The sequence below is a fragment of the Mastacembelus armatus genome, chromosome 13 (genome assembly GCF_900324485.2).
Source record: "Mastacembelus armatus chromosome 13, fMasArm1.2, whole genome shotgun sequence".
NCBI classification, from domain to species: Eukaryota; Metazoa; Chordata; class Actinopteri; order Synbranchiformes; family Mastacembelidae; genus Mastacembelus; species Mastacembelus armatus.
The window spans coordinates 14,038,445-14,063,687 of NC_046645.1; the positions used below are offsets into that span (position 1 = coordinate 14,038,445).

The 25,243-nt window shown below is 40.7% G+C and overlaps 3 protein-coding genes across 7 annotated transcripts; 2 read left to right on the top strand and 1 right to left on the bottom strand.

The window, feature by feature from the left end:
* Positions 1 to 871: 871 nt before the first annotated feature.
* mrm3a (mitochondrial rRNA methyltransferase 3a) lies at positions 872 to 3,536 on the bottom strand. The gene is made up of 4 exons (XM_026299133.1): positions 3,175 to 3,536; positions 2,283 to 2,527; positions 2,038 to 2,199; positions 872 to 1,941 (listed from the first exon to the last, which is right to left on the bottom strand). The coding sequence occupies exons 1-4, from the start codon at positions 3,525 to 3,527 to the stop codon at positions 1,346 to 1,348; spliced, it is 1,356 nt and encodes a 451-aa protein (XP_026154918.1). The 5' UTR covers positions 3,528 to 3,536; the 3' UTR covers positions 872 to 1,345.
* A 936-nt stretch (positions 3,537 to 4,472) lies between these two features.
* glod4 (glyoxalase domain containing 4) lies at positions 4,473 to 7,344 on the top strand. 2 transcript variants are annotated; one of them, XM_026299137.1, is made up of 10 exons: positions 4,473 to 4,518; positions 4,688 to 4,848; positions 5,018 to 5,067; positions 5,171 to 5,291; positions 5,386 to 5,530; positions 5,665 to 5,801; positions 5,964 to 6,050; positions 6,162 to 6,275; positions 6,362 to 6,448; positions 6,547 to 7,344. In XM_026299137.1, the coding sequence occupies exons 2-10, from the start codon at positions 4,759 to 4,761 to the stop codon at positions 6,610 to 6,612; spliced, it is 897 nt and encodes a 298-aa protein (XP_026154922.1). In that variant the 5' UTR covers positions 4,473 to 4,518; positions 4,688 to 4,758; the 3' UTR covers positions 6,613 to 7,344. The 2 variants fall into 2 exon arrangements, with proteins under 2 accessions (XP_026154922.1, XP_026154923.1); XM_026299138.1 differs by having other exon boundaries at positions 4,475 to 4,489.
* Positions 7,345 to 7,469: 125 nt separating this feature from the next.
* On the top strand, positions 7,470 to 25,211 carry LOC113125589 (protein KIAA0100). Of its 4 annotated transcripts, none has more exons than XM_026299132.1 (40): positions 7,470 to 7,790; positions 8,092 to 8,230; positions 8,405 to 8,531; positions 8,713 to 8,762; positions 8,895 to 9,036; positions 9,114 to 9,232; positions 9,342 to 9,402; positions 9,485 to 9,668; positions 10,376 to 10,499; positions 10,602 to 10,726; positions 10,837 to 10,904; positions 10,987 to 11,123; positions 11,390 to 11,508; positions 11,887 to 12,080; positions 12,406 to 12,703; positions 13,029 to 13,234; positions 14,077 to 15,133; positions 15,242 to 15,433; positions 15,775 to 15,977; positions 16,232 to 16,350; positions 16,436 to 16,659; positions 16,804 to 16,994; positions 17,179 to 17,278; positions 17,408 to 17,607; positions 17,693 to 17,990; positions 18,074 to 18,231; positions 18,540 to 18,746; positions 19,271 to 19,370; positions 19,645 to 19,827; positions 20,017 to 20,138; positions 20,251 to 20,406; positions 20,712 to 20,833; positions 20,911 to 21,091; positions 21,252 to 21,338; positions 22,180 to 22,290; positions 22,378 to 22,513; positions 22,890 to 23,014; positions 23,194 to 23,295; positions 23,537 to 23,671; positions 23,926 to 25,211. In XM_026299132.1, the coding sequence occupies exons 2-40, from the start codon at positions 8,160 to 8,162 to the stop codon at positions 24,109 to 24,111; spliced, it is 6,720 nt and encodes a 2,239-aa protein (XP_026154917.1). In that variant the 5' UTR covers positions 7,470 to 7,790; positions 8,092 to 8,159; the 3' UTR covers positions 24,112 to 25,211. The 4 variants fall into 4 exon arrangements, with proteins under 4 accessions (XP_026154917.1, XP_026154915.1, XP_026154916.1 ...); XM_026299130.1 differs by having other exon boundaries at positions 7,470 to 7,796; positions 23,926 to 24,111; XM_026299131.1 differs by having other exon boundaries at positions 8,095 to 8,230; positions 23,926 to 24,111.
* Positions 25,212 to 25,243: the final 32 nt, after the last annotated feature.

Below are 25,243 nucleotides of genomic sequence, written 5' to 3' on the forward strand. Positions count from 1 at the left end.
GCCTCAATTGCATGCATCTATCTAAAGGAGGGTCTTAACTTTTGCTCATGCTGGATTGATAAGAGTTTTCATTAGTACCTCAAAAAAATGTAGACTTATGTGTGTGGTAAAAAGGTAAAATATGACATTTGCCATTATTCAGACATTTAGTATCTGTCTGAATATGCACCTTGAACACAAGGTCTGACATTGTAACATTCATCACATTCAACCAATCTGAAGTGAATGCCTCGGATCGATGTAGAAGTTGCAGCACCATGAGATTAAACCCACACAGCAAGGGAGAGAAACTATCACCTATAATGCACAAAACATATTAGAAAATACTTTCAAAGAAGCAGTTTTAAGTCATTGAGATTTCTCTCAAATCAGTCTCTAAAAATTTCCCCTTAAAACCAAAGCTTAAGAGGTTTATTAAAACATCCTCACACACTGTAGTAATGTGCCCTATGTGCTTTCCCTAAATTCAAACTTTTGGGCCTCTTCCACAAATGTGCTGTCATGTTTCAGTGAAGCCATAAATAAAACAAACTATTATATAGATCTGAACAGGGTGTTATTGGAAGCTTATTTTTCTCAAATTAGAAAGTTGCTGTATTTCTCACTATTTACCACACACACTGTTTTGAGACAGGAGTTGCAATTTTCTTTCTTAATGTGAGAGTCCAACAAATATATTAATACTGGATATGGATACTAATACTGGATTTTCTATAAAATCAAATGAAAGATTCAAAACCCCAACACTTCCACAGTCAATTTCATACAGTCCTCTAGCATCTCCCATATTAAAATTATGTAATTTTTAAACTAATGTAAAGATCTGAAACAATCTGATTGGTTGATTGCTTGGTTAGTCAAAGAAAACAAATGATTTTAATAAATTTAATGTTTCAAACGAAATGGCAAACACATGATTGCAGCTTTTCCAGTGTGACAATTTGCTGCTTGTATTTCCCATCTTTGGTAGTACACTGAAAATCATTTGGTTTTGTGTTGATAATTGGACAGAACTTTAAACATCCTTAGGTTCTAAGAAATTCTAATGACCAGCTTTAACTATTTTCTGACATTTTATAGCGGAAATCATCAACCAAGGGAAGTGAATGAGAATCAATTAATGAATAATTCAATAAATAAAACAATTGTTAGCTGCATGAGTAAATATACACTTGGCATAAATTAATCTGACATTAATTCAAACCAACACCTCAAATATCCCTGATTGAAATTCTGTTTTATTATAAGCAAGACAGGGTGTATGCTACATTTTAACTTATTCTTTTCACACTGTGGTAAGGACATTTGATGACATTTGCACATGTTCTCATATTTACACTGGATATTATGAAAACTGTCTCTCAACTTTAGAATTCCTTTTCTTTTCGGATGTTTGCATTATTTTTAACAGCTGTTTCCTGCCCTCAAATAAAAGGATACTTGCTGCCATGGCTGAATTCAAGCTGTCCACATCCGGAACGACAGGTATAAAGAGCCTGTGACCTGCGGTTTTCTCAGCCAGCTGCACTGCTTCTACACTCAGTCCATGTGTCTCTCCACCAATCACAAGAGCCGTGGGACTCTGAGCCCATCTCTCATGGTACAGCATGGTGTCCACTCTAGGGAGTGAAAGTCCCTCATTTTCAGACTCTGAGTCGGACTCAGAATCATATTCCTCATAGCGTATGTTACTGCGATTGGGCTTTGTGCGGACCCAGCCATACTCTCCTGCTTTGGAGGGTTTGTGGGACGCTATCACTTCTGAATCTTCCATTTCTCTACTTCTGTCAATGCCACAGCTGCTGTCAGCTACATGGGTAGTCACGGATTTAGGGAGATGATTTTCGATGTCATCCCAGTCCAGGCTGGGATAGATGGGAAGGCGGAAGTGGGCGCCCATTGCTGCACGCAGAACTTTAGGCTCCCAAGCATCAACGCAACCTGTCAATGAGAAAAATAAAGAAAAACCACAAGCAATGAAACAAAGTCATTTTCAAGAGCTGTTTTTCCCACCTGTAATTGATAACACGAGCATACCCTTGGTGAGCAGTACGTTATGACACCCAGCTGCAGCAGCACATCGCAGCATTGTCCCAAGGTTGCCAGGGTCTCGGATGTTGTCACATATCAGGGACAATGGCAAAGAATGACCTCTGTTTAGGAAGTTGAGCCGTGAGGGGTCCGGTCGAGAAAATATGGCTGCAGAGGAAGAAACAGACTACAGCAATCACACTGGGCTTTAATGCTTCATAATAAACCAAAGCTAAATATTGAACAGTTACCTATTACCCCTTGTGGGGCCACAAGGTCAGACCAGATCTTGATGTCCTCAAACTTGACTTTGACTAATGTGGCCCTCTTCAGCTTGTCTAAGGGCAACTCTCTGAGCCGATCCACCATACTGAAAAACACCATCTGTGGGTTGGCACCAGCATCCAGGGCGTCACAGATCAGACGCCTGCCCTCCAGGAGGATTTTCCCCTGGTGCTCCCGAAACGTTCGGGAACGAGCTACGCTCACTAACCTCCTGCAGGAGAAATTGGAGGAGAGGCAGTTGTAGCAACAGAGTACACAGGCAGTGTTATTATTACTGTTACTGTTTATTATTACTGTTGCATTAATGTGCAAGTATCATTTTGATGTAGCTGGTAAAGGTGGTGATAATATAATTGTGTTGTTCCTGTACAGATGTGACATATCAGGTCCTTTGTTTCTGTGGCTATCACCTACAGACTGTAAAAACCTGTAAAGACTTGGAAATATACAATATACCAGACTGCAATATTGTCCATTTTCATTTTGTATATATATTTTTCTATTTTTAATATATTTTTATTGTAAAACCCTTATTTTTTTCTATTCTGCTCTTATTTTTTTTAGCTTGTGCCTTATCATGCTGTGTAAATTTCCCCACTGTGGGACAAATAAAGTAATAACTTAATCCCCTAGAGGATGATCAATTATTTAATCTGACAAACAGCCAACTGATCCATAAACTAATCTCAGTGTTAGGGTGCTGGTTGGGTGCCTATGGAAATTATGGAGCTGTCATGTATGGCAGGGTGACCAGGGGCCAACACAACCCTCCACTGTTTTCCAAATGATTAACCAATCAGAGATAGTTTCCTTTGAACGCCAGCGGTGTGACTGCTGCCTTCATGTGGGCAAACTCACGCCAGTCGTTTATCTCCAGGAAAAGCCCTCTCGAAACGCACCGCACCCATGGGATCCTGCTCTGTGACAGCGCGCAGAGCGTCAGAGCCTGACCTCCCTTCACTCCTCGCCTTCACACACTCGCTGTTTTCACGGCGCTCCGCCGTCTCCTCCCCCCTCCTCCTGACAGGCCGCTGTGATGGCTCAAGCTGCTGCGGCGGCGGCGGTTTTATGACTTTGTCCGTGTGGTGATCGGGAACCAGCACCCTGACAGGTGTCCTCCTCAGTCCGCGCACATAGCGCTTCTGCTCCAGCACAGCACCGCTTGTCTTTGTAACTACAGCGTTTACCACACGTCTCACGCACGCTGCCATGTTTTTCCCGTTTCTTTTTCTCTTGCGCGAAAGCAACTGCGCACTAACACTACCTAACCCACTTAGCGCCACCCTGTGTACCACAGCTGCTACTGCAGTCACACCTCTGGAATGAATCTGCTTCATTGGTTGTCACTGATAATTCAACCGGTTGGCGATGTAGCACAAAAACATAATCCCATTTTACGATTTCCCTATGTTAACAAAGGTGATGCTGAACTGATAATCTCGCGAGAGAATGCGATAGGTGTCATTGGGTGAGATGGTGGCGATAAAATGGATAAAAATTAAAAATGTAAGTATGGGTGTTGTCTGTTTGGATAATTCGTCTGCTGTTACAAGTGTCCAAATCAGAATAAAAACAAAACATATTAAATGAAATGCAAGTTGCTTTATGGAAACTAGAAAAGAAATGAATCATGGTTAAATTTCTATGAATCCAGTTTAATGTAGGTATTGAGTAAGTAAAGGAGATCTGGCAGGAACAGTGGGATGAGGAGGAGACATGTATATAGAATTCAAAAAGAAGTCTGAAGATAACACATAATGACTGGAAACAGAGAAGAGGAATTAATTATTACAGGACTGAGAGTTGGCCATACTAGGTTAAACAATTCATTATATAGAAGGGGCAAACATCCAACAGGACTCTGTTAAAAATGTTGTTAAAATGAAACTGTACAACATGTTATGTTAACATGTGAAGCTTATAAGGAACAAAGAGAAAGAAATGGTTACATCTATAAATAACTTTAGAAATTAATATACATATATAGATAGAATATTATGAAGTAATTGTTATGAAGTGAAGAAAAACGATACTAGATTTACTAAAACAAGATAAGATTTTAAAAAAAGATAAAGTTTCCTTGAACTCAGTGGATGTCCATATTCCAGCTCAGTGAGTGGCGCTAATTCAAAACAACAAACAACACAAGAAGAAGAAGAAGAAACGCGATTGGGTGAGACCACTAGAGTTGAGCGATAAACGGTGGTTGTTCTTAATTATATAGAAACGCTTTAATTAATAGCAGCTAGTCTGAAATCTAAGAGTTTTAGTTGCACTTGAATATATATATATGCTGTTTGTTCATAATATTATTTTAATATATATATATATATATACCCTTTTTGTCAGCGTATTTTCTTTTCATCGACAGAAAAATCGATCATCAAGGACGTTTAATCGCGCCCCGCACAGTCGTCAGTACAGACAGGACCTGTCAGGATCATGGCTGTGAGACGGGCGCTGCATTTTGTTTTCAAAGTTGGTGACAGGGCCCAAACAGCCAAGTTTTACCGAGATGTTCTGGGCATGAAGGTATTTTTCCGACTTTCTGCTCATTGATCAGCGTCTGTTGATGCCGATCGGCTAACCTCAGTCAATGTTGCGTAACTTTACGTAGCTCATTTGTTTTCTGTCATAAGTGAAACTCCGTTCTTTTAATAATTCATGATCAATGCTGATTGTCTCATCTCTTCTATGTGAGGTTTTACGCCATGAAGAGTTTGAGGAAGGCTGCAAAGCAACATGTAACGGGTAGCTATTATAAATAAACTGGACTTTGTACTCAGAGCTGGGTGTTATGCAGAGCTGTTAATATCTTAATATTGACCATTGCCCTCATCCTACATCCATTCAGGCCCTACGATGGGAAATGGAGCAAGACAATGGTTGGCTTTGGTCCAGAGGATGACCATTTTGTGACTGAACTGACATACAATTATGGCGTGGGAGAGTATCAGCTTGGCAATGACTTCTTGGTGGGTGAAGACTTATTGCTGCTCAGAAGACAACAGCGTATACATGTCACAATAGCCTTGAAAACATATATTGTCTTCCCTGTGTTGACTTTAGGGGCTCACTCTGCAGTCGAGCCAAGCGGTCAGCAACGCTAAACACCAAGGATGGCCTCTTACTAAGGTGGGAGAAGCCCTGTATCTGACCCACGCTCCAGGAGGTTATCCTTTCTACCTGATGGATGAAGAGCAGCCTCCCAATGGTGTGTGTCTGGTTTCATTTCTGTCTTTTGAAAACGTTAGAGTACTTCTTTCTTTATAGGTGTCAAGCACTGTGTAATGGTTTTATCAGCATTAGTGATCATGTGGCCTCTAACCTGTGATGATTTGTTTTCAGACCCTGTGCAGAAGGTTTGTCTCGCTGTGTCAGACCTCCAGAGATCGACCCACTACTGGGCTACCCTCTTGGGAATGAAAGTGATGGAAAGGAATGAGGAAAAGAAAACAGTGCTAATGGGATTTGCAGACACACAAGTGAGTCAACTGTCAACCCAAAAAAAATATCAGTACAGGCTTAGAATTTTCAGAGTCAGATATTGTTATACTGTTATAATGTTTATGTATTTTTGTGTGTAAATGGCTCAGGACTGTATTTTACTGTGTATGCCTTTTATATATTTTTTTCTGTTTGTGCAGTGCAAACTGGAGCTTCATGATATTGGTGGGGCAGTAGATCATGGAACAGCGTTTGGGAGAATGGCATTTTCATGCCCACGGGAACAAGTAAAATATTGTTCTTTTTTCTTTCAGAATTGTTTGTTAACACTGCAGAAACATCATTCATCATTATTGATTATCATCATAAATATAACATACATTATTTACATTCCTCAGCTGCCTGATCTTGAAGCTTTGATGAAAAGGGAAAATCAGAAAATTCTCACTCCATTAGTCAGTCTGGACACTCCTGGAAAGGCTACAGTAGAAGTGGTTATTTTGGCTGACCCAGTAAGTTCATTATCTAAATAATGTTGTAATCATGTGAAATGAGTTCAGTTAGAATTGAAACATTAACTGCATATTAATTGTTTTAGGATGGCCATGAGATTTGCTTTGTAGGAGATGAGGCTTTCAGGCAATTGTCCAAGCTGGACCCCAAAGGAAATGACTTGCTTGATAAGGTTGGTGTTTCTCCAACATTTTACTTTCTACATTAAATATGTAACATGTGTTCAGTATTCACAATCTGTGCTCTTTATGCCTTTAAACTTGTTTGCAGGCTATGGCTGAAGATAAAAGCAACGAGTGGTTTGCCAAGCACAACAGACAGAAAGCTGCTGCATAAGATGAACATCTGGAAAACTGTGCACCATCAAAGTCTTATTAGTTCACATGGTGATGGGATGATGCACACCCGTTGTGTAAATTAGTGTAAATCTTTTTCAACTCAGCCATTCTTGGACAGGCTTTGGGAGATGTGTTTGCCTTTGGGAGCATGCCATGCTGTGCATTTGCATTGACACTACTTTGTAAAAGGACCACTTAATATAATTTGTCCAATTAATATCATTCCTATCAATAACACAGAAATTTGGGGGGAAAATAGATTTAATGAAACTATTCTTCTCCTGAATTTGTGGTAAAAATTTACCTCATTTAGACCACAGTGCAATGTGAGTGATCAATATAAATCAAAATAATAAAGATCTTAATTATAGAGTTCAACATAGGACCACAGTATGAAGTAAACATGCACTATTGCTGATACTCTAGTAAAATAGAACAGAAAAACTTTTCATGTTTTTGCAGCTAATCAAACTACCATCCCAAATACATGGCAGTCTCCCTTGAGCTTTTAACTGTGTGGCTCTGCAGGAGCAGGTTAGAAATCCAGTATTGGGGTGCAACCTTTTGGACTACATGCTGTGGCATTTGTGTTAAATAGGATATCAGAGAGCAGCCTGTTGGCATATAAATTCATGTAATAGCAATAGTGTGATCGTGTCTTGTCCTGGTTAAGACAGCAAAAGGTCGCTCTTCTGCTTGAAATAAACCTTGTCTCTAACTTTGTAAAGCGGTTCCATGTATTGTCTTCTGTGTTCAGTTTAGTGTGTGTGTGTGTTAAAATGAATATTTGCATGGTCACCTCCTTTCCCACTGTCACAGTCAAATGAACAGTAATGTTGACTCTCCCACACAGTTATCTGTCACATGCTCATTTCAGCATTATGCTGTGCAGCAGAGCACAGACGCCCTGGCTGTGTCCGGGTAAGTAAGCTCGATGATTAACCGGAGCTGACGGAAGCCAGAGACGTCTATCGCCCGAGCAGCCACTTCCCCAAACACTGACGCTGTCTCGCAGCTGAGCTAGTCGGGCCGTTAGCATGCTACGCTGTTAGCACAGATTTGCCACCGCTTTTTGGGCGGCGCGGCGGCAAATAACTGTTTAATGCTCGGTTTGGGCTAACGCTAACAACTACCCTTTGGACATGAGTCCTGGCACTGCAGGCGGGTTAGCAGTGAGTACGTGTGAGCAGAGTTGTTACACACACACACACACACACATACACACACTGAGCGGTAAAGTTTAATGTTGGGTGAGTAACTACACGTTAGTTAATTAGCGGTGTTAGCGCTGTGATGCTAGCTGTTACCGTTAGCCTGCTGAAAAACAGAAATTTACGTTTGTGAATTTGCATAGAAAATGTTGCACCGGTCAGTTACGGTAACAGGCAACGTGAAAGGACCAGTGTTTTCAAGCAGCCAGATCTGGCTTTGATTGTACGGTGTGTTAAACTGCAGTGCCTGTCTTCCTCTTTTGCAGCAGCTGATAGCAACTAGAGGAGCAACCAAACCCATGTCCAAGATTTGGGTGTGAACAACTTTAGGACAATGTCTCTCCTGCTGATATTCTTCCTTCTAACTCTGCTCCTTGGGATTGTGTTGTTATGTCTCGTTTTCAGGTATGAAATGTTTGTCTTCCATAGTTTCTACAGTATTTATGATTGTAGACAACACTCATGTACAGTTTACTAGATTTGTCTTAGATGTTTCTTCTCGATCTTCTCTGATTTTCTTTATTTCAGGAATAATTATGCCCAAGAGCTAAGATTTCTGCTTTTGCCTTGCATTTCTAGATGGCTCATATGCACTCTGGCTGTGCGGTTCTTCCAGACTGCACTAAATGCTGATCTAAAGATCAAATCAGTAGGGCTGTTTTCTGTCCAAGGAGTTAGTATCCAGTTTCACCCCCAGCATATTCTGGTAAGACACACTCTCTGTTTACGTGACATATGAAGTGAGCTCATGCAGTCCAGCCACTCTTGTGTCAGCAGTACATGTCTGGATCAGTAATAATCTTAAATGGTTTGTTCACTGTCCTATAATATATCAAAGATATCTTTTTGACATGCTATACCATAATGGTGACTTTTCGTTACGGCAGGAAATTGACAGAATATGGATTTCAAGTAAACTTCTAAACCAGGATCTGCCGTAAGTGTTGAAATTTTGTCGGTAGGATAATCCGTGATCAAATTTTTCAACAGTTCAAGAGATGCAAAACTCTAACATACAGCATACTTATTCCTATATTTAAGACATTCATTGTGTGTGCGTGTGTTTCAGGAGATACTTGGCATTATGTGTGGGTGAAACCCGAGTTAGGTTTGACTTACATGCACCACTGGGTCAACTGGTAAAGAAGAGCCATGGAAAAAAGTCAGGAAGGATTTCAGTCAGTCCCACAATGCTCCGTTTTCTGTCACAAGTAAGGAGCTTCACTCTTCATCAGTCTTCAGCTAAATAAAATTTTAGACACTGTAATTTATTGTTTTATGTTCCCAGTTGCTGTCGTTTCATATCAGCTCAATCAATGTGATGGTGCTGAACCTCGCACTGTCAGAGTCTTTATGGCACATGACTGTCACAGGCATCACTTTGTTGCTTGACCATCAGAGTAAAAGGTAACTATGTCTTTATATCTGTTTGTTGTTTCTGTCTAGAATTGATGTAATTGACAAGAATTGTAAGAACAGGGAAAATGCTATACATACACTTTTATATTTTTTGTAGGTTGGCGTGGGACTTCTCAGTCGGGCAGCTGAGCAGTAAAGTTCTCAAAAGCAGTCAAATGGTCAGTGCATTATTGTGACTAAAATAGGAACTTGTTTTTGTGTGTTTGTGTGCATGTGTGACTAACATGCTTCCCATTGTAGGACATATGTTTGGCTGAAGTGGCTCTGAGCCTGTTGCTGTCTGGGGATGTAAGCCTACCAGACATGAAGCCAGGTTGCCTATACCTCACTGTGAGGACCTTTATAGCAGAGCTGCATGAAGGACTGCTCCTCAGCCAACCCCTGCTCACCCTGTCTCCCTCAAAGAGCATTCATGATACATCAGGTGAGCAAACTCACAGTACAGTCTCTGAAGTAACAAAATGAGTATTACAATCATTTTACAAACTAGGCATGGCAATGATCCTTCAGTTTTGGAATGTTCAATTTACAGTGTCAGCAAATGCTGTTTGGTGACAGATTAAAGTTTCCACGGAAGATATGATGCAAGAGTCTCTCACATAGTGTACTCATAGACACCAGCAGATATTTAAAGAGTTGAGGATATCATGCTTTGCTTTTGTCAGCCTACAGTACCATCTAAAAGGTAGCAAATTTGTATTACACCTATTGTAGGTGTTGTTCTGTTGCAGACATATGTTATATGTTAGACATATGTTATAGATACATATTAAAGATTTTAAAATATGATAACATCATTTCAAGTCAATTTCAAATTGACTTAAAGTGTGTGTCTGTGTCTGTCATTAGCATTTTTTTTTTTCGTATATCAGCAGGTCCGTTTGTGCCACTAAACAACTGAATGAAAAAGTAAAAGTAACTTTTGAACCTAATTTCCAGGATACCTTATATTAGCAGGCACAGTTTGAACAATGAACAAATGTCCTTTCAGATAGCTGATGTTTTAAATAAACTAATAAGTTTAATATAGAGTAGTATACTCTTTAAATAAGCTGCAGCAGTCCTGATATTTTAGCTAATACTAGTTACATATCATTCCGACTGAATAGTGTTAATACCATCTCCTTTCAGAATGTGAAGGCACCGAGTTTATCCAAACTGAAGCTGTGGAATGGTTTCATCAGTTGGTTCCTCATGAGGTCAATGTGGAATTCGATAATACAAATATAACTCTGTCCATGCACAGTCAGAAAAGGTGAGTCAGCATTTCACCGTCAGCTGCATGCGGTTATTGTTTTGCACAGATTTTTCTCCATTAAATTATATATTGACTAAAACATTTTCCTTGTCTCTACAGGCACCTGAACTGGACTCTAAAGTCTTTAAAGGTCTGCTATGGACATGACAGTGAACAGCTTCCTCTGAAAAGCTTTACTCCTGAGCTGAGCTTTCCCCAGAGCAGCCTGGAGCTCCTTCTAGAGGGTGTGTAGATAGCTGGACACCAGACAATGCAGAGAGAGTTGGATGAAGGAAAAAGCTGTGAATAACATGCTCTTGTTTTTGTGTTTGTCTCCGTTTGTTTTCGTTGACAGATGGACTTCTCCTCTCTCAAAGTAGGCAAAGAATCCTTTGTGTGAACACTCTGAAGATAGCCCTGCAGGTAAAGATGGTGCTTGATGGTCACATAGCCTGATAAAGACTTCACAATGTTTTACTTTTTCTTTTATTTCTTGCACATTTAGGTGACATCAATTGACATCTCAGGGTCATTCACAATCAACACATGTATCATCCACTACCGTCACCAGGAGTTCTCCCCTTGGTTCAGTCTGTTTCCTTGGGAACAGCTAATCCACAGAAAGGCAGCACATAGAAAAAGGCAAGTTGCAAATGCCAAACTTAAAAGTTTAGATTGCTTTATGTCATTTCATACTCATATTGGGAGAATTGTAACCTGTGAATCTGTTTTTGTCCTTGTGATTTCACCACTTTTCTTACAATCTCCCACTACAGAGAAAATAATAATCTAGTATCCAGTCCTCTCCATTCGTTTTTTGTTTGCCTCACTCATTCTGTGTTGTTTTTTCATGACCTTATTGTGTTGTGTAGTCCATTAAATTATTTGGCCACTGTCCATTTCTTTAGACACCTCCCTCACCTGGATGCTCCTGTGATGATTACCTCCTCTATTTCCAATGTTAATGTGTCTGTTCAGCTGGGAGACACGACGCCTTTTGCTCTAGGCTTTCTGTCTGCCAATGCAGGTACTGAATAGTGTCTTTCACATACTGCACATATGGGATCTACAGAGAGAAATATATTTAACTTCAAAAACCATGTGATGAGCAGCAGCCCTTAATGCTGTTTTACATCATATGCAATCCTGTGTTACTGAAACAACACATTTTCTTAAGTAAGTCTTGGTTTTTCTTCCCTGGGCAATTGTTTGGTCAGTCTTTTTCAAATTTAGCAAACTAGATTAGATAAGGCCCTTTCATAAAGTGCCCTTTTCAGTGTTACACATTAACCATTAACTTACTTACATACTTTTTACCGTTAACAGCTTTTTATTCAGAATGACTTACATTACTATACTGCAACACATTTCTGTATTATTACTGAAATGTTTTTCATGTCTGTAGAACTGCAGCATCTCCTTGACATTAAAGTTGACAAAGAGAACCCAGAGTCCCAGAATGTGCACCAGCGTGCCTCGATGTCCATGGACAACTTCTGGTGGAGAGTGGGTCAGGGGTCTCATATCCAGCAAGCACCCCACCCTCCGGGTAAACATGTGTGGGGCGAAGCACTAGTTGTAGACTCCCTTAGTCTCCAGGTAGGAACACAAATTGTTTGAGAGATTTTAGAAACTTGTTTTAGTATATTTAATAATTACTTGGATTCCTGTTTGTACTTTAAAAAGATATAGTCACCCAGATTTCAAGGGCACACAGCTCAGAGTGATTTGTATAAAAAGAAAAGAAAAAAAGATTTTGATTTCCTTATTTTGTTTCCAGTGCAAAACACATCTGAACATTCTTTGTACCAAGAAATTTCCTTTATAAGAGGCAACAAAGAAAAAAATATTTTTTAGCAAGTCAATATTTATTGGCATAGTTGGTTGCTGAAGTTCTATGACTTTTATTCTGTCCTTCCATCAGGGGAGTTTCAACCGACCCCACGTGGAGTCAAGTAGCCAGTCTCCGAGCCTGAGCGTGGAGTCCAGTCTGAAAGGGCTTCAGGTGGAGTTTTCAGAGACATGTGCACTTTGTCTGTCTCGCCTGCTGTCCCTCATCTGTGTTCCTCCTGACACTGGGCCACCGCTGTCAGATGTGGCCACAGTGTCTCCCCCTGCTGATGAAACTGCACAGTCCATGTCCACCTCACAGCTGCGCCTGCTGTTCAAACTGGACTGTTGTCTAGAGGATGTTAATATGTTCACAGTCTCTAATCTGGCAGGTAAGAACTCTCATCGTAATGATGTATGCTGCAATATTGTACTTTGCAGGGGCCCATTTAGCCCTAGACCTCTGCTGTCTTGTCCTACACCATAAACAATAACAGATACGTTTGTTAGATTAAAGAAAACAAATGGCCAAAAGTATTGTGATAATACATTTTAAAACCGGTCCAAAGAGATGGCATGAACAGACCTTTTACTTTTAGAAATACCCATTTGCATGCATCTTCATTATGTTGTGGTGCCAAAGACCATAAGATAAACACAGTTCTCTGCTCTGTTGGTCTATCATCCCCTCATTCTTTGTTTACTTGTTCTCTTTAGGAGCCATGTCTTTGCGGATGGACACTGTCGGAGTCCTGAGCTCTGCTGAGAGTTCCAGGCTGTCTCTTCAGGGTGTTAGCTTGTCTGTGGTCAAAATGCTCATGGAGAACATGGAAACATGCTGCCCTGCTTCACAAACTACTAACCCTTTGCTCAAAGTCACCGCCATAGCCTTCTCTTACCATATCACCACCCACACCTTACAGGTAATCAGCATGTGATAAGTTTTATTTCTCTGTATTGAATTTTTGTGTTGATAGTGATAGTGAATCCTAAATAATAAATAGTCATAATTTTAATTAGAAATGGTTGTTCAAATTTTGAGATGATGCAGATTAATCAGACGTCACCAACTTTAATGTTACATTTTTAAATATTAAGCTTATTCTTCACACTCGGTCTGTTGTTTTCTTTTCCTTCAGTTTGTTGACATTCATCTCAGTTGTACACAGGCTGCCACTTGCTCTCACATTTTTTCCCGATGGTAGCAAGATTCAGAAAGCCATTATTTACTGATGGTAATCATTTGCTGATTATGCTAAGCTAAAGACAGCCTCAGGGCTCTTCAGGGAAGAATCAAAGTCTTAGCTAGAATTTGGACAATGTTATCTGTTTTGAGCTTAGCCCAGAGTCAATGGCGAGCATATGCCACATGTCAACTTATGGAAATGGTGATTGCAGCACAAAGATATGCATTTAAGGAAAAATTACCAGACTTTGTGTGCAAATACAGCTATGTTATTTAAAAAGTACTTTTGAAGACCATTTCAGTATTCGGGAAACCAGCATTTGCGTTCTCTTATCCATTCCTAATGTTAAAAGGGTAAGGGAGGTGATTTTCCCACTAAAACTAATAATGGATTTCATCCACTCATTGTAATGTCTGTAAATCCTGACATTGGGTTAGCTGATTCATCTATACCATAGACCTGATGTGGAAGGGCATTAAAATCCTTTGTCAAGGCCTTCAAATGTTCTTAAAAAGTATTACATTTTTAAATAGTGCACAGATACTCTGCAATATTCAGATTTTGTGTGGTTATTTCAGGTTCAGTGTGAAGAGGACCTCACTGTTGATTGGACGCCATCAGATCACATGGTTTTATATCAGCACACGACGGAAGCTCAGGCTTGTTGGTGTATGCTTTATGGAAAGAAAGGAGAGGACAGCCCTGTCAAGCTGACAGAGAGCGGAAGTGAAAGTGCTTCAGGTCAGAGTAGAGGGTTGTGTGTGCGAGTTGAACTGGGCTGTACTCGTTTAACAGCCCATGTTAGTGAGCATAACTATATTCTCCTGCACACAGAAGCCCTCTCCATCTCAAAGCATGTGGGTTCCATGCACTTACGCTCCCCTTCAGTGATCTTCAACTTTGATGGCAACAACATAGTCACATTTAAAGGCCTAGATCTGGAGACACATGACGAGCTAACTGAGATGCAGCTGCACAGAGACAATTTCTCCTTCCTCACCACTCCTCACAATCGTGTCTGGGTTCTCACTTGCCCATCACTGGCAGTGGAATTCCCCTACCAGTACAATTTCTCTAACACCTTTGACATGACCATTAGTGTGCAAAAGTGGCTTAAGACTCTACATCGCTCCCCAAGCCAGGCCTCTGCCATCGAACGTCTGCCTCCTGACCTCGTATTTAAAATTAGCCAGTTCTCTTTTGTCTTCCTTGATGATGTCTTTGAAATCAAACTGCGAGACAACTATGAGCTGATGAAAGATGAGAGTAAAGAAAGCGCAAAGCGCCTGCAGCTTCTGGATAAGAAGGTGGCAGATTTGCGAAAGCAGCATGGAGAACTTCTGCCTGCGAGAAAGATAGAAGAGCTTTATAGTTCATTGGAGAAAAAACACATAGAGATCTATATCCAGCGTTCACGGCGCCTCTATGCAAACACACCCATGAGGAAGTCTCTACTTACATGGACTGTGTCAGACTTGGAGTTGGTGACCCTGGCTGATCAGTCTCTTCATGGGCCTGAGAGGGTGAAAGAGCAGCTGAGGGACATTGATGGGATCAGTCCCTTCCCCAGAGATGGACTCCCTCTGGTGGTCCAGTGGTGCCGTGCAGTCAAGTTTAAACTGGCTGCATTTTTGGGTAACTAAGAATTAACATGTAAAAAAAACAACAAAGGCCTTAAAGTTTAGCCTTGACACAGTGTACACAAAAATGACTAATTTTCATGCTGTCATTGCTTTGTGCTAGTGAGGATTCGGGACTACCCTCGCTACCTGTTTGAGATCCGAGACTGGGAACTGTCAGGGCGTCTGATTGGGACAGAGCAGGATGGACAGGCCAGAGCTCATCGCAAAGAGATTGTACCTCTTGGTCCACCATGGGGAGATGTGACAGTCAATAGGAATATGCCACCTCTGAAGTTCTACTATGATTTCAAATGTGAGTTATGAATATAATAGTTTTGCCTCAGAACAATTCTCCACAATCCTGTCTGTATATATAGATGTTCAGTTTCCCTGAATATCCCATGGTCTATATCCAGCTCTTCTGCATACCTGACATGTCCCATCTTTTGAACAGTGTCCACTTGTGAGCAAAACACAAAATAAAAGCAGAAAAGGCATTGAGTAGAGATAGAAACAAATACTGAATATCCCATATGCAACACAATAACAAAAAAAAAATGTACCTAATATTACAGTCCTAATGTTCTGTAATGTGAGGTTCAACGTTTTAAAATGAATGCCTCACAATAAAATTCTTATAATCTCTTTTTGCAGCTAACATATTTCTCTACACAATTGTCTGGGGGCCATGTTGGGACCCTGCCTGGACATTGATTGGGCAGTCCATTGACCTACTAACCAAACCCACTGTTGATCCCTCACCTACTCTGACCTGGTGGGACAAAAGTCGCCTGCTGCTCCATGGACGCTGGGTCATGGACATTGAACAGGCCAATCTGCATCAGCTAGCTACAGAGGTAAAAATGTAAAAAAGCTGTAATAATGTAACAATCACCACAGTAGTGTAGTACATTCGACTAAATATTTTTTCTTGTCAATGATAATCAAATTGTGTCTTTTAGGTTGCACACAGTTTTTTTGTTTTTTTTTTTGTTTTTGTTTTTTTTAAACAATTTTTGATGTTTTAGTTTTTGTGTAACAGATGTACATGATACCATACATAGATAAGGCTTTGAAATTGTATCATAAGGCTTTGCTTATATTTTTACAGGACCCTTACAACACTACAGAAAACCTGCACTGGGAGTGGAATAAGCTAAACTTTGACTGGAACCCAGGACAGTTTGTTTTTAAAGGGGACTTGGATGTAAATGTCAGGACTGCATCAAAGTAAGTGGAAAACATTAGAGGTAAAATTAGTAGTAACCTATAAATATGAATTATTTATGATACCAATGTCTTTTTTCTATACCAGGTATGATGATATCTGTTTTTTACACCTGCCCAACCTGTGTATGACCCTTGACCTCCAATGGCTTTGCCATGGCAACCCCCATGACCACCATGCTGTAATGCTCTGCTGTGCAGAGAATGTTGCAGACGTGACCTCAGGACAACCTCATGACTCCTACAGAGCCTTCCGCTCTGAGAACCTGAACCTCTCCATCACCATGGACCTTAACCAGCATTGTGGCACAGGTATGTGAGTATCTGCAATTCTTAAAAAGGTGTAAAAGCAATAAATTCAGTTTATGAAAAAACTTCTTAAGTCTTAAATATATCCTTTGCCTGCTGCACACAGTACGAGAAGTTCTACTTACATTTTTGTCTTTTTCTTTGGAGAACTATCCCAGCCCAGAATCCTGCTGTACAGCAGCACTCTACGCTGGATGCAGAACTTCTGGGCCACCTGGACGAGTGTATCTCGTCCAATTTGCAGAGGAAAACTCTTCCACAGCCTCAGGCCCGTGCGCAAAAAGCTGGGTCAGCACTATAAACAGATGTCGTACACAGCTGCCTTCCCACAACTACAAGTAATGTTTTTTTTTTGGTTTTTTTTGTACTGCTCTCTGGCTAAAAATCTGCTTCAAATTTTTTACAAAGAAATTTACATCTGCTGTCATTTGAGCAATGTAGTATGTATTTCTGACATATCAGTTAATAAGAGGTCCCCTGGTTACTTTATCTGTCACTTGTGCAAATTTCTTTCTCTTTCAGGTGCATTACTGGGCTTCATTTGCCCAGCAGAGAGGTATCCAAGTGGAGTGCAACAAAGGCCACGTGTTCACTCGAGGGGTGCAGAGACTAATTCCACAAGGTACAGACTTTAGCATGATACCATCCAAGAAAAAAAAAACCTCATACATAAAGACAGCTTTATTTAGTCTCCCAACCGTACATGGAGTAGTCTGATTATTTTTGATGTGGGTGCATGTCTCTATCTCAGCTGGTACTGTGATGAGGAGGCTGATCTCTGAATGGAATGTGACTCAGATGGTTAGTGAGCTATCTCAGGTGACAGTTCACCTGATGGCGTCCACCTGGGACGAAACGGCTGACCACCAGATCAACACTCAAGTGAATAAGACTCACCTGCTCAGCCTGTCCTCCCTGAGCTACCAGCGCCAGAGCAATCACATGGAGGAGGTAAGAGCCCAGAGCTGCTGGAGTGCAGGCCTGTTTGTCACTGTCAATTGAATAATAATTGAGATCCTTTTAATATTTTTGATAGGAGGTAAACCCGAAGGATGAGACTAATACATCTTACACTCACAAACTACACCTGGTGGACCTCCGTGCTTCCTGGACCACCACTAACAGAAACATAGCATTTGGGCTGTACGACGGTTACAAAAAGGCATCTGTCCTGAAGCGAAATCTCTCCACTGAAGCTCTAAAGGGTCTGAGGATCGACACACAGCTACAGACAAAGAAGCTCAAACGCTCTCCTTCCAGCTACTCTCCCACCACAGCCCCTCCCATGTCAACTATGCCCACTGTCAGTCGAACAGAAAAAAGTCAAAATGAAGGTGAGGATATTGTTTGAATAAGATTTTTAAAATAGAGTCTTTTAATATCTGTTCATTTCTTACTCTTCTCATTTGTTCTATAGGAACATCAATGCTCCAGAAACTAATTGAGGAAACAGACAAGTTTGTGGTGTTTTCAGAGGAGGACGCGGGTGTCAGTGACCAGCTGTGTGGTATTGCAGCCTGTCAGACCGATGATGTTTATAACCGCAACTGGTTTATTGAGTTGGTCAACTGTCAGGTACCTGACAAAGCACCTTTGTGTTTTACATGTTTATTTTTCCATGCGTTGCGTTTCCGTGTTGTGTAAAGTTCCTGTAAATTCCCAGTTAAGGATAATATGCTCAGCTACGGAAAAATCCAGTATTGTGACTACAACATCTAGTAAAACCTGATGAAACCTTGTCACTCTCTGGATGAACTGAAAAATTCTTAAAAAGTTTCTATCTTTGAGGATTGATATTTTGACCCAGACCTACTTTAAGGAATGCAGTTTGATTTTTCTGAGTGGCCTAATGTTTCAGTCCTTCACTGTTTCTGTTGACCCAGATGATGCTGCGTGGCACAGAGACAGCAGGCTGTGTACTGGTGTCTGCCGCAAAGGCTCAGCTGCTGCAGTGTGAGCACCACCCAGCCTGGTATAATGACACCCTGAAGCAGAAAACCACATGGACCTGTCTGCTGGATGGCATGCAGTACTTTGCTACCATGGAGCCCAACCCGTCTGAGCATGAGGACAGGCAGTTGTGGCTGGAGGTATGCACAGCTCTCACACGTTTTGCAGGCTTGGATGGGACAGAATGTGTCTTTAAACTGGCTCAAATTAGTATATGTTCTAAGGAAGGCAAGTGTGCTGATATACAGTCGTGCATTCTTTAATGTGTTAGCCCATATTTATTTAATGTCCTTTATTATTAAACAGTCACTTCAGTGCCTGAATTGGAATTTTAATTTCCCATTTTACCCCTGAATGAGTGCAAAGCTTTCCCTTTGTTTGTTATACTAAAAAAATTCTTTCAAACGTTAACATGTCCTTTTGACTTATATTAAATAGAGATAAAAGTTTTGTTTTTTTTAATCTAATATTTTATGAAGGGATGAGAATGAGAGCTTTAGTAAATTTCTAGGTGGTTTAATAAAGTAAAAATATCATAGGGAGGAAGTTATTGATTTTCGAATGGTATGACACTGTTTCAAAACCAATTATACTATACCAGCACTGAGCCTTTACAGTAATTCACCCATGCGATTTGTTTCTTACTGTATTATGATGTGTTCAGGTGAAAAACATAGAGGAACACAGGCAGCGTAACCTGGACTCTGTGCTGGAACTGATGGAGAGTGGCCAGGCTGTGGGAGGAATGGTTAGCACCACTACAGGTGTGGCGCTCCTTGCCGTAAACTAATTATTTTTCCTTACCACATATTATGCAGAACACACCACGCTGCCTCTACAGCTGTTAAATACCTGCCTGAATGTACAAATAACTGGTCTTGTGCACTGTATGTTAAAAAATACAGTAAATAAATACCATTGTGTCTTTGATGCCTTACAATGTCCTTGGCATATTAATTATTTTGAGTATATACCAATACATTGATTCCAATTTACTGAACTATTATTACAACCAGTTTTCTTTTCCTATAACTTTAGACTGGAATCAGCCCGCCCAAGTGAATGAGGCACAGCAAGTGCAGCGTATCATATCGCGTTGTAGCTGCCGAATGCACTACATCAGCTACAGTCATGACATCAACCCAGAGCTGGCCACACAGATCAAACCACCAGAGCTGAGGAATAACCATGAGAAGGAAGACCTGCTGAAAAAGCAGGCTGGTATGTATACATAGAGACTGTGTATCTTGCAGCTGCACACAGTTAAGGAAGAAATGCATCATGTTTTTGCAGTGTGATATTCCATACCACATGCTTGTAAATCATGTACAAATAATGGCAATGTGATTATAATTTTCCCTAAGTAGCTGTGTTTGAGCTTTAAAGGGTGTTACTTTACTATTTGTCCAGGGGCAGTAGATACCTTCACCCTCATTCACCATGATCTTGAGATATCCACTAACCCTGTTCAGTATGCCATGATCCTGGACATAGTCAATAACCTGCTGCTACACGTGGAGCCCAGACGCAAGGTAGGCTGCAACGTCAACTGCCTAATGGTCCAGATTCCCACAAGATTATCATGTCTCTACCACTGATTCATCTTTGACTATCCTATCATTTTAAATCTTCTGGCATGTCCAGGAGCACAGTGAAAAAAAACAGAGAGTGCGTTTCCAGCTGGAAATTTCTAGTAACCCAGAGGAGCAACGCAGCAGCATCTTACACCTGCAGGAGGCAGTCAGGCAGCATCTTGCTCAGATTAGACGTCTTGAGAAACAGATCTACTCCAACATCAGGGTGAGTGAAACAGTCTCTTACCCAGGTAGAATTCACTCTGGGTAAGGGACTGGGTAAGGGACATCTGAAGAAGTAATACTTCTTCAGATGTAAGTATATGTTAACGGTCCATCTGAAGAAGTATTACTTCTTCAGATGGACCGTTAACATATACTTATTTCTGGAAGTATATGTTAACATTGGTAGGTTAAATAATGAGAGTGCTTTGTCTGTGATGTTTTCAAGAGAGTGACATTTCTGCATTTGGAAGAAAAAATGTGAATAAGCAAAACAAATGGGTAAATTTGTGATTTATCATGTAACAGGCACAAACCGAGGAACTGAGCATTGAAGAATTGATGGAGATCAACGCAAGACTGCAGAACCAGCTAAACCAAGAGAAAAATGACATGCAGATGAAGAGTGAAGAGCTCAACATTCTCATCAGGTCTCAGCACTGACATATGCCTGGTATTGACAAAACGTGGCACACTGGTAAAATAAATATATCCTCTTCCTATCCAGGTGTTTCAAAGACTTCCAGTTGCAGCGAGCAAATAAGCTGGAGCTGCGGAAGCCCCCAGAGGATGTGAGTGTGGTGAGGAGAACAGAGATCTACTTTGCCCAGGCCCGCTGGTGTTTGACTGAAGAGGACGGACAGCTTGGTATCGCTGAACTGGAGCTGAAGAGATTCATGTACAGCAAGGTAGGCACAGCTACAACATTGTGGAGTTTAGACAGCCACACAGTTTAGACTCAAGTCAGTGGGATTAGATTTTTTTTTTTTATTCCTGATTGTCTAATGTTATTCTTATTCAATGCGGGATGATAAATGTTAAACCCTCTGAATACTTTTGTCCCCACAGCTGAACAAGTCCGATGACACAGCAGAGCATCTTTTGGAGCTTGGATGGTTCACAATGAACAACCTGCTGCCCAATGCAGCATACAAGGTAATTCAGTTCATATTTGGCTACTTAGATTTTTCAGACATTTCTCTGTCTGCATTTTGTCGCTGCCCCTTTACAATTGTAATTACACCAATGACAAACATCTTTTTGAAAGCTGTGCTGAGGAAAATTGTGCTGTTGCAATGAATTGTATTAAAGTTTACAGGTGTATCTAATAAAGTGGCCACTTATTGTTCAGATGTGCTCATAAATTTACATACTTTTGGCACAATTTGAGAAACACTGGCTATTTTTAAAAGATCACACAGAGAACCTTTCTTTGTAAGAGAAGAGGTCTGATAATAAAGTAGTAATCTTTAGTAATTGTCATTATGATTTTAAAAAGCAGACACAGTTATATATCCACTGCATATCCAGTTATATTTTCCAAAAAATGGCCAATTCTGAATAAGTGGTACCAGGGGTATGTAAATTTATGAGCACAACTGTGTATTAAGCTATTGTAAAATGCAGTGTTTACGCACGCTTATGACTCTCTGCCTGGTTTCCTCTGTGCAGCGTGTGAGGGTATGTATACAACAGTGAAAAGACCTTGATGTCTGTGTTGACTCCATCTTGTTTGTCCAGAGGGGATCCCACAGTGGCTCTGCACAGCTTCATATTCAGTGTGTGCATGCACAATTAAGGATTCATTAATGCATGCTTGACCAAGGAGTTATTACATTTACACTTGAAGCCTTATAGTGTTTTCCATACCCTGCTCATATCAGGAATTGTTTGTGCTGTTCATTGTTTTCACAATGACATGAAGTGGGATTTTACAGGGACAGGCACTAGAGCTCTTGCTAATGAAAGTAAAATCAAATTCATTTTTATCCTACAGGTCGTACTTCGTCCTCAGAGTAACTGCCAGTCAGGACGCCAGTTTGCTTTGCGCATCTTCAGTAAAGTGCGCCCCCCTGTGGGAGGAATTTCTGTGAAGGAGCACTTTGAGGTGAGGATTATCATCCTTCACCACTTTGAAACATGTAGATTGTGTTTTATTAGACATTTTTCCCATAACAATTGTTTTTGTCATCAGGTGAATGTGGTGCCTCTCACCATCCAGCTGATGTACCAGTTCTTCAAAAGAATGATGGGATTTTTTTTCCCAGGACGAAACGTTGAGGAGGAGGAAGTCACTGATGAGGAGGATAAGTTCAGATTGGTTACCACTGGTATGTTCTTGTCAATAGTGGAAATATGACTACAGTAAAATGAGAAGCACTTTGTCTCTAATCTCTGTGTCACCACCAGCTTGGAATCTATACCAACTAACTGATCGATAATAGTTTCCATTTTCACTGCCAGACGTGTGCATGGTGTTGTATTACCTATTACTGTGTTGTGTCATCCCTCTGAACTATTAAAAGACTCTGACACTGTGGATGTGACCTTGAGAGGTGTGTGTGTGTGTGTGTGTGTGTGTGTGTGTGTGTGTGTGCGCGAGATATGCGTATGCGAGAGAAAGACAGACTCAGTGGGAGTGTGAGGTTTAGGGTGCAGAGTCACCCAGAGGCCACAGTGCTGATGCTGACATGGTCTGTGTCACAGGTATCCCTGTCAAGCCTCGGCAGACATCAGAAGACACCATGGGTGCTATGGGACCCAGCAAAGGTGTCACCCAGGGACTGAATCGCACTACCGGGGTCAGGAGGTCGTTCAGGAAACCTCCAGAGGTATTCATGTTTTCTGGGTTGTTTACTGCTATGACTAGCAAAAGAAAAAACTTTACTTTTAGCTGTTTTAGAGGCACAGTACACAGAATAAAATCACTGGCAATGTTAGTCAGTAATGGAAACTACTATTATGCTATTATTGTTTTTCACTAAAGCATTTTACCCTTTTCTTCCACCAGCATCCTGTTGATGACATTGATAAAATGAAGGAGCGAGCAGCTATGAACAACTCCTTCATCTATATCAAGATTCCCCAAGTCCCCTTGTGTGTCAGCTATAAGGTGGGTACTGACCTCTGGTGCTTATGGTTATCTATACATATTTTTCATTACCAGTGGATCTTATTCATAGTGATGGACCCATGTACACCAGTCTGTTCATCTCGTAGGTCTAAGAGCTTGTTCTCAGTTTGTTTAGATCTTACTCCCAGACTCATCACTTCACATGCCAGCGTTGTTTAAGACAATCTAAAAGTTTCATTAGTCTACTAATGTTTTCCTGTGAAATACCTGCCTTCCTTAGGGAGAAAAGAGTAGTGTGGACTGGAAGGACCTGAACCTGGTTCTGCCCTGTTTGGAATACCATAACAATACCTGGACGTGGCTTGACTTTGCCATGGCGGTGAAAAGGGACAGCCGGAAAGCACTTGTAGCACAGGTACACAACATTTGACTTCAAGTTCTCTTACCAAAATTTCACCACATCATAAAGGTAAGCTGCTGTTTAAGGTAGAGGCCTTGATGGGGTGTGCTCTTAAATATTACATGACTATAGTCTGCTGTCTTTTGAAATGAGTCGATTGTGCAAATGAAAGTTATTTCTTCAGTTTGCTTTCACTTGTTTTGATTTATTTACAGTTACTATGAATGGCTAGGGGCAGAAAAAAATTAACTTTGCACTCTTGTTGTTAGATGATCAAAGAGAAGCTGCGTCTGAAGCCAGCTTCAGGCTCAGACCTGCGGGGCAAGGTGTCTGAAGGGAAGTCAGACAACAGCCTGCAGCAACAGGAGGAAGATGAGAAGGCACGGCTCCTCATCGGCCTCAGCAGTGCAGACAAAACGACCAGCAAGAAGAGTATCTTCAGTCGACGCAAGTGAATCAGCAAACACATGCTTTCAGCCAGAGCCTGAGCATGGGGAAAAAGCAGACTGGAAATTGTCAGAATAACAGTCCGGCTTAGTGAATCATGGTGAAAAAATGGAGATGGAGCATATCAAATATTATATGAGCCTGCTGAATTTAAAGAGACATTCTGGAGGGATTTCTTTTTTTATTGTTTTTTTTTTTTTTTTTTTTTTTTTCTTGACTCCTGATGTGAATTTACACCGAAAATTCCTGCAGGGATTTCACACTGTTCCAGGATCACCAGGGTGCCAGTTTGACCACATATCTATTACCTTCTTCATTAGTGTGCCATTCAAATTTCACACTGCATTTCAAACACTCTGCAACTTAAATAACCATCACTTAGATTGCATTGAGCATAGCAAGGAAGATTGACAGGATGTAGGTAGTTCTTCTTCACTGTTACTGTTTCCACTGCTTCTGTAAATGCAACATCTGGAGCACCTTTTCCTGCTGGCTCAGGAACACACTGTGTCAGAGACCGTCTGCTACAGTAAATAAGACTTCATTTGAACGCACCTTCAATGCTGTCAGCTGTAAAAAAAAACAAAACAAATGTTATAAAAAAATCTATCAGTATGTTTTATTAATTAAGGCTTATAGAAATTGTATCTGGCTGTATGACTGTCACTCTGACAGGAAGGCCTTCTCCCATAAAGATGCTATTTTATTTGTCCTCTAAATGCGCCTTGCATCCCTCAGCTATAGCTGTTTCACTTGTACCTCACCTCAGTGCAATATCAGCAAAAAAAACAAACAAACATTTGCATATGTTGTGTAATGTGGCACACTGTTCGATGGTTATCGTGGCAAAACCCTTCATGGCTGAGTGTATGTTTTGTAATATTAACACTAAGGCACTTTTTATTCAAAGTATTTTGATATTTTTGTAACCACACTTTGGTTTCTGTTCAGTTAAGGCTCTTATTTCAGCTACGTTTGTATTAAGAAGAGAAATAGCCCCGATCCCTTGGATTCAGCGGATCATATCACAAAAGCAGACGTGTTCCCATTTCTACTAGCTCTGTGACTTTATTGTTTTATCTCTCAATAAATGTGCTGCGCTCGCTCATTGCTGCTTTTGCTTAGGGTCATTGTGCAGAA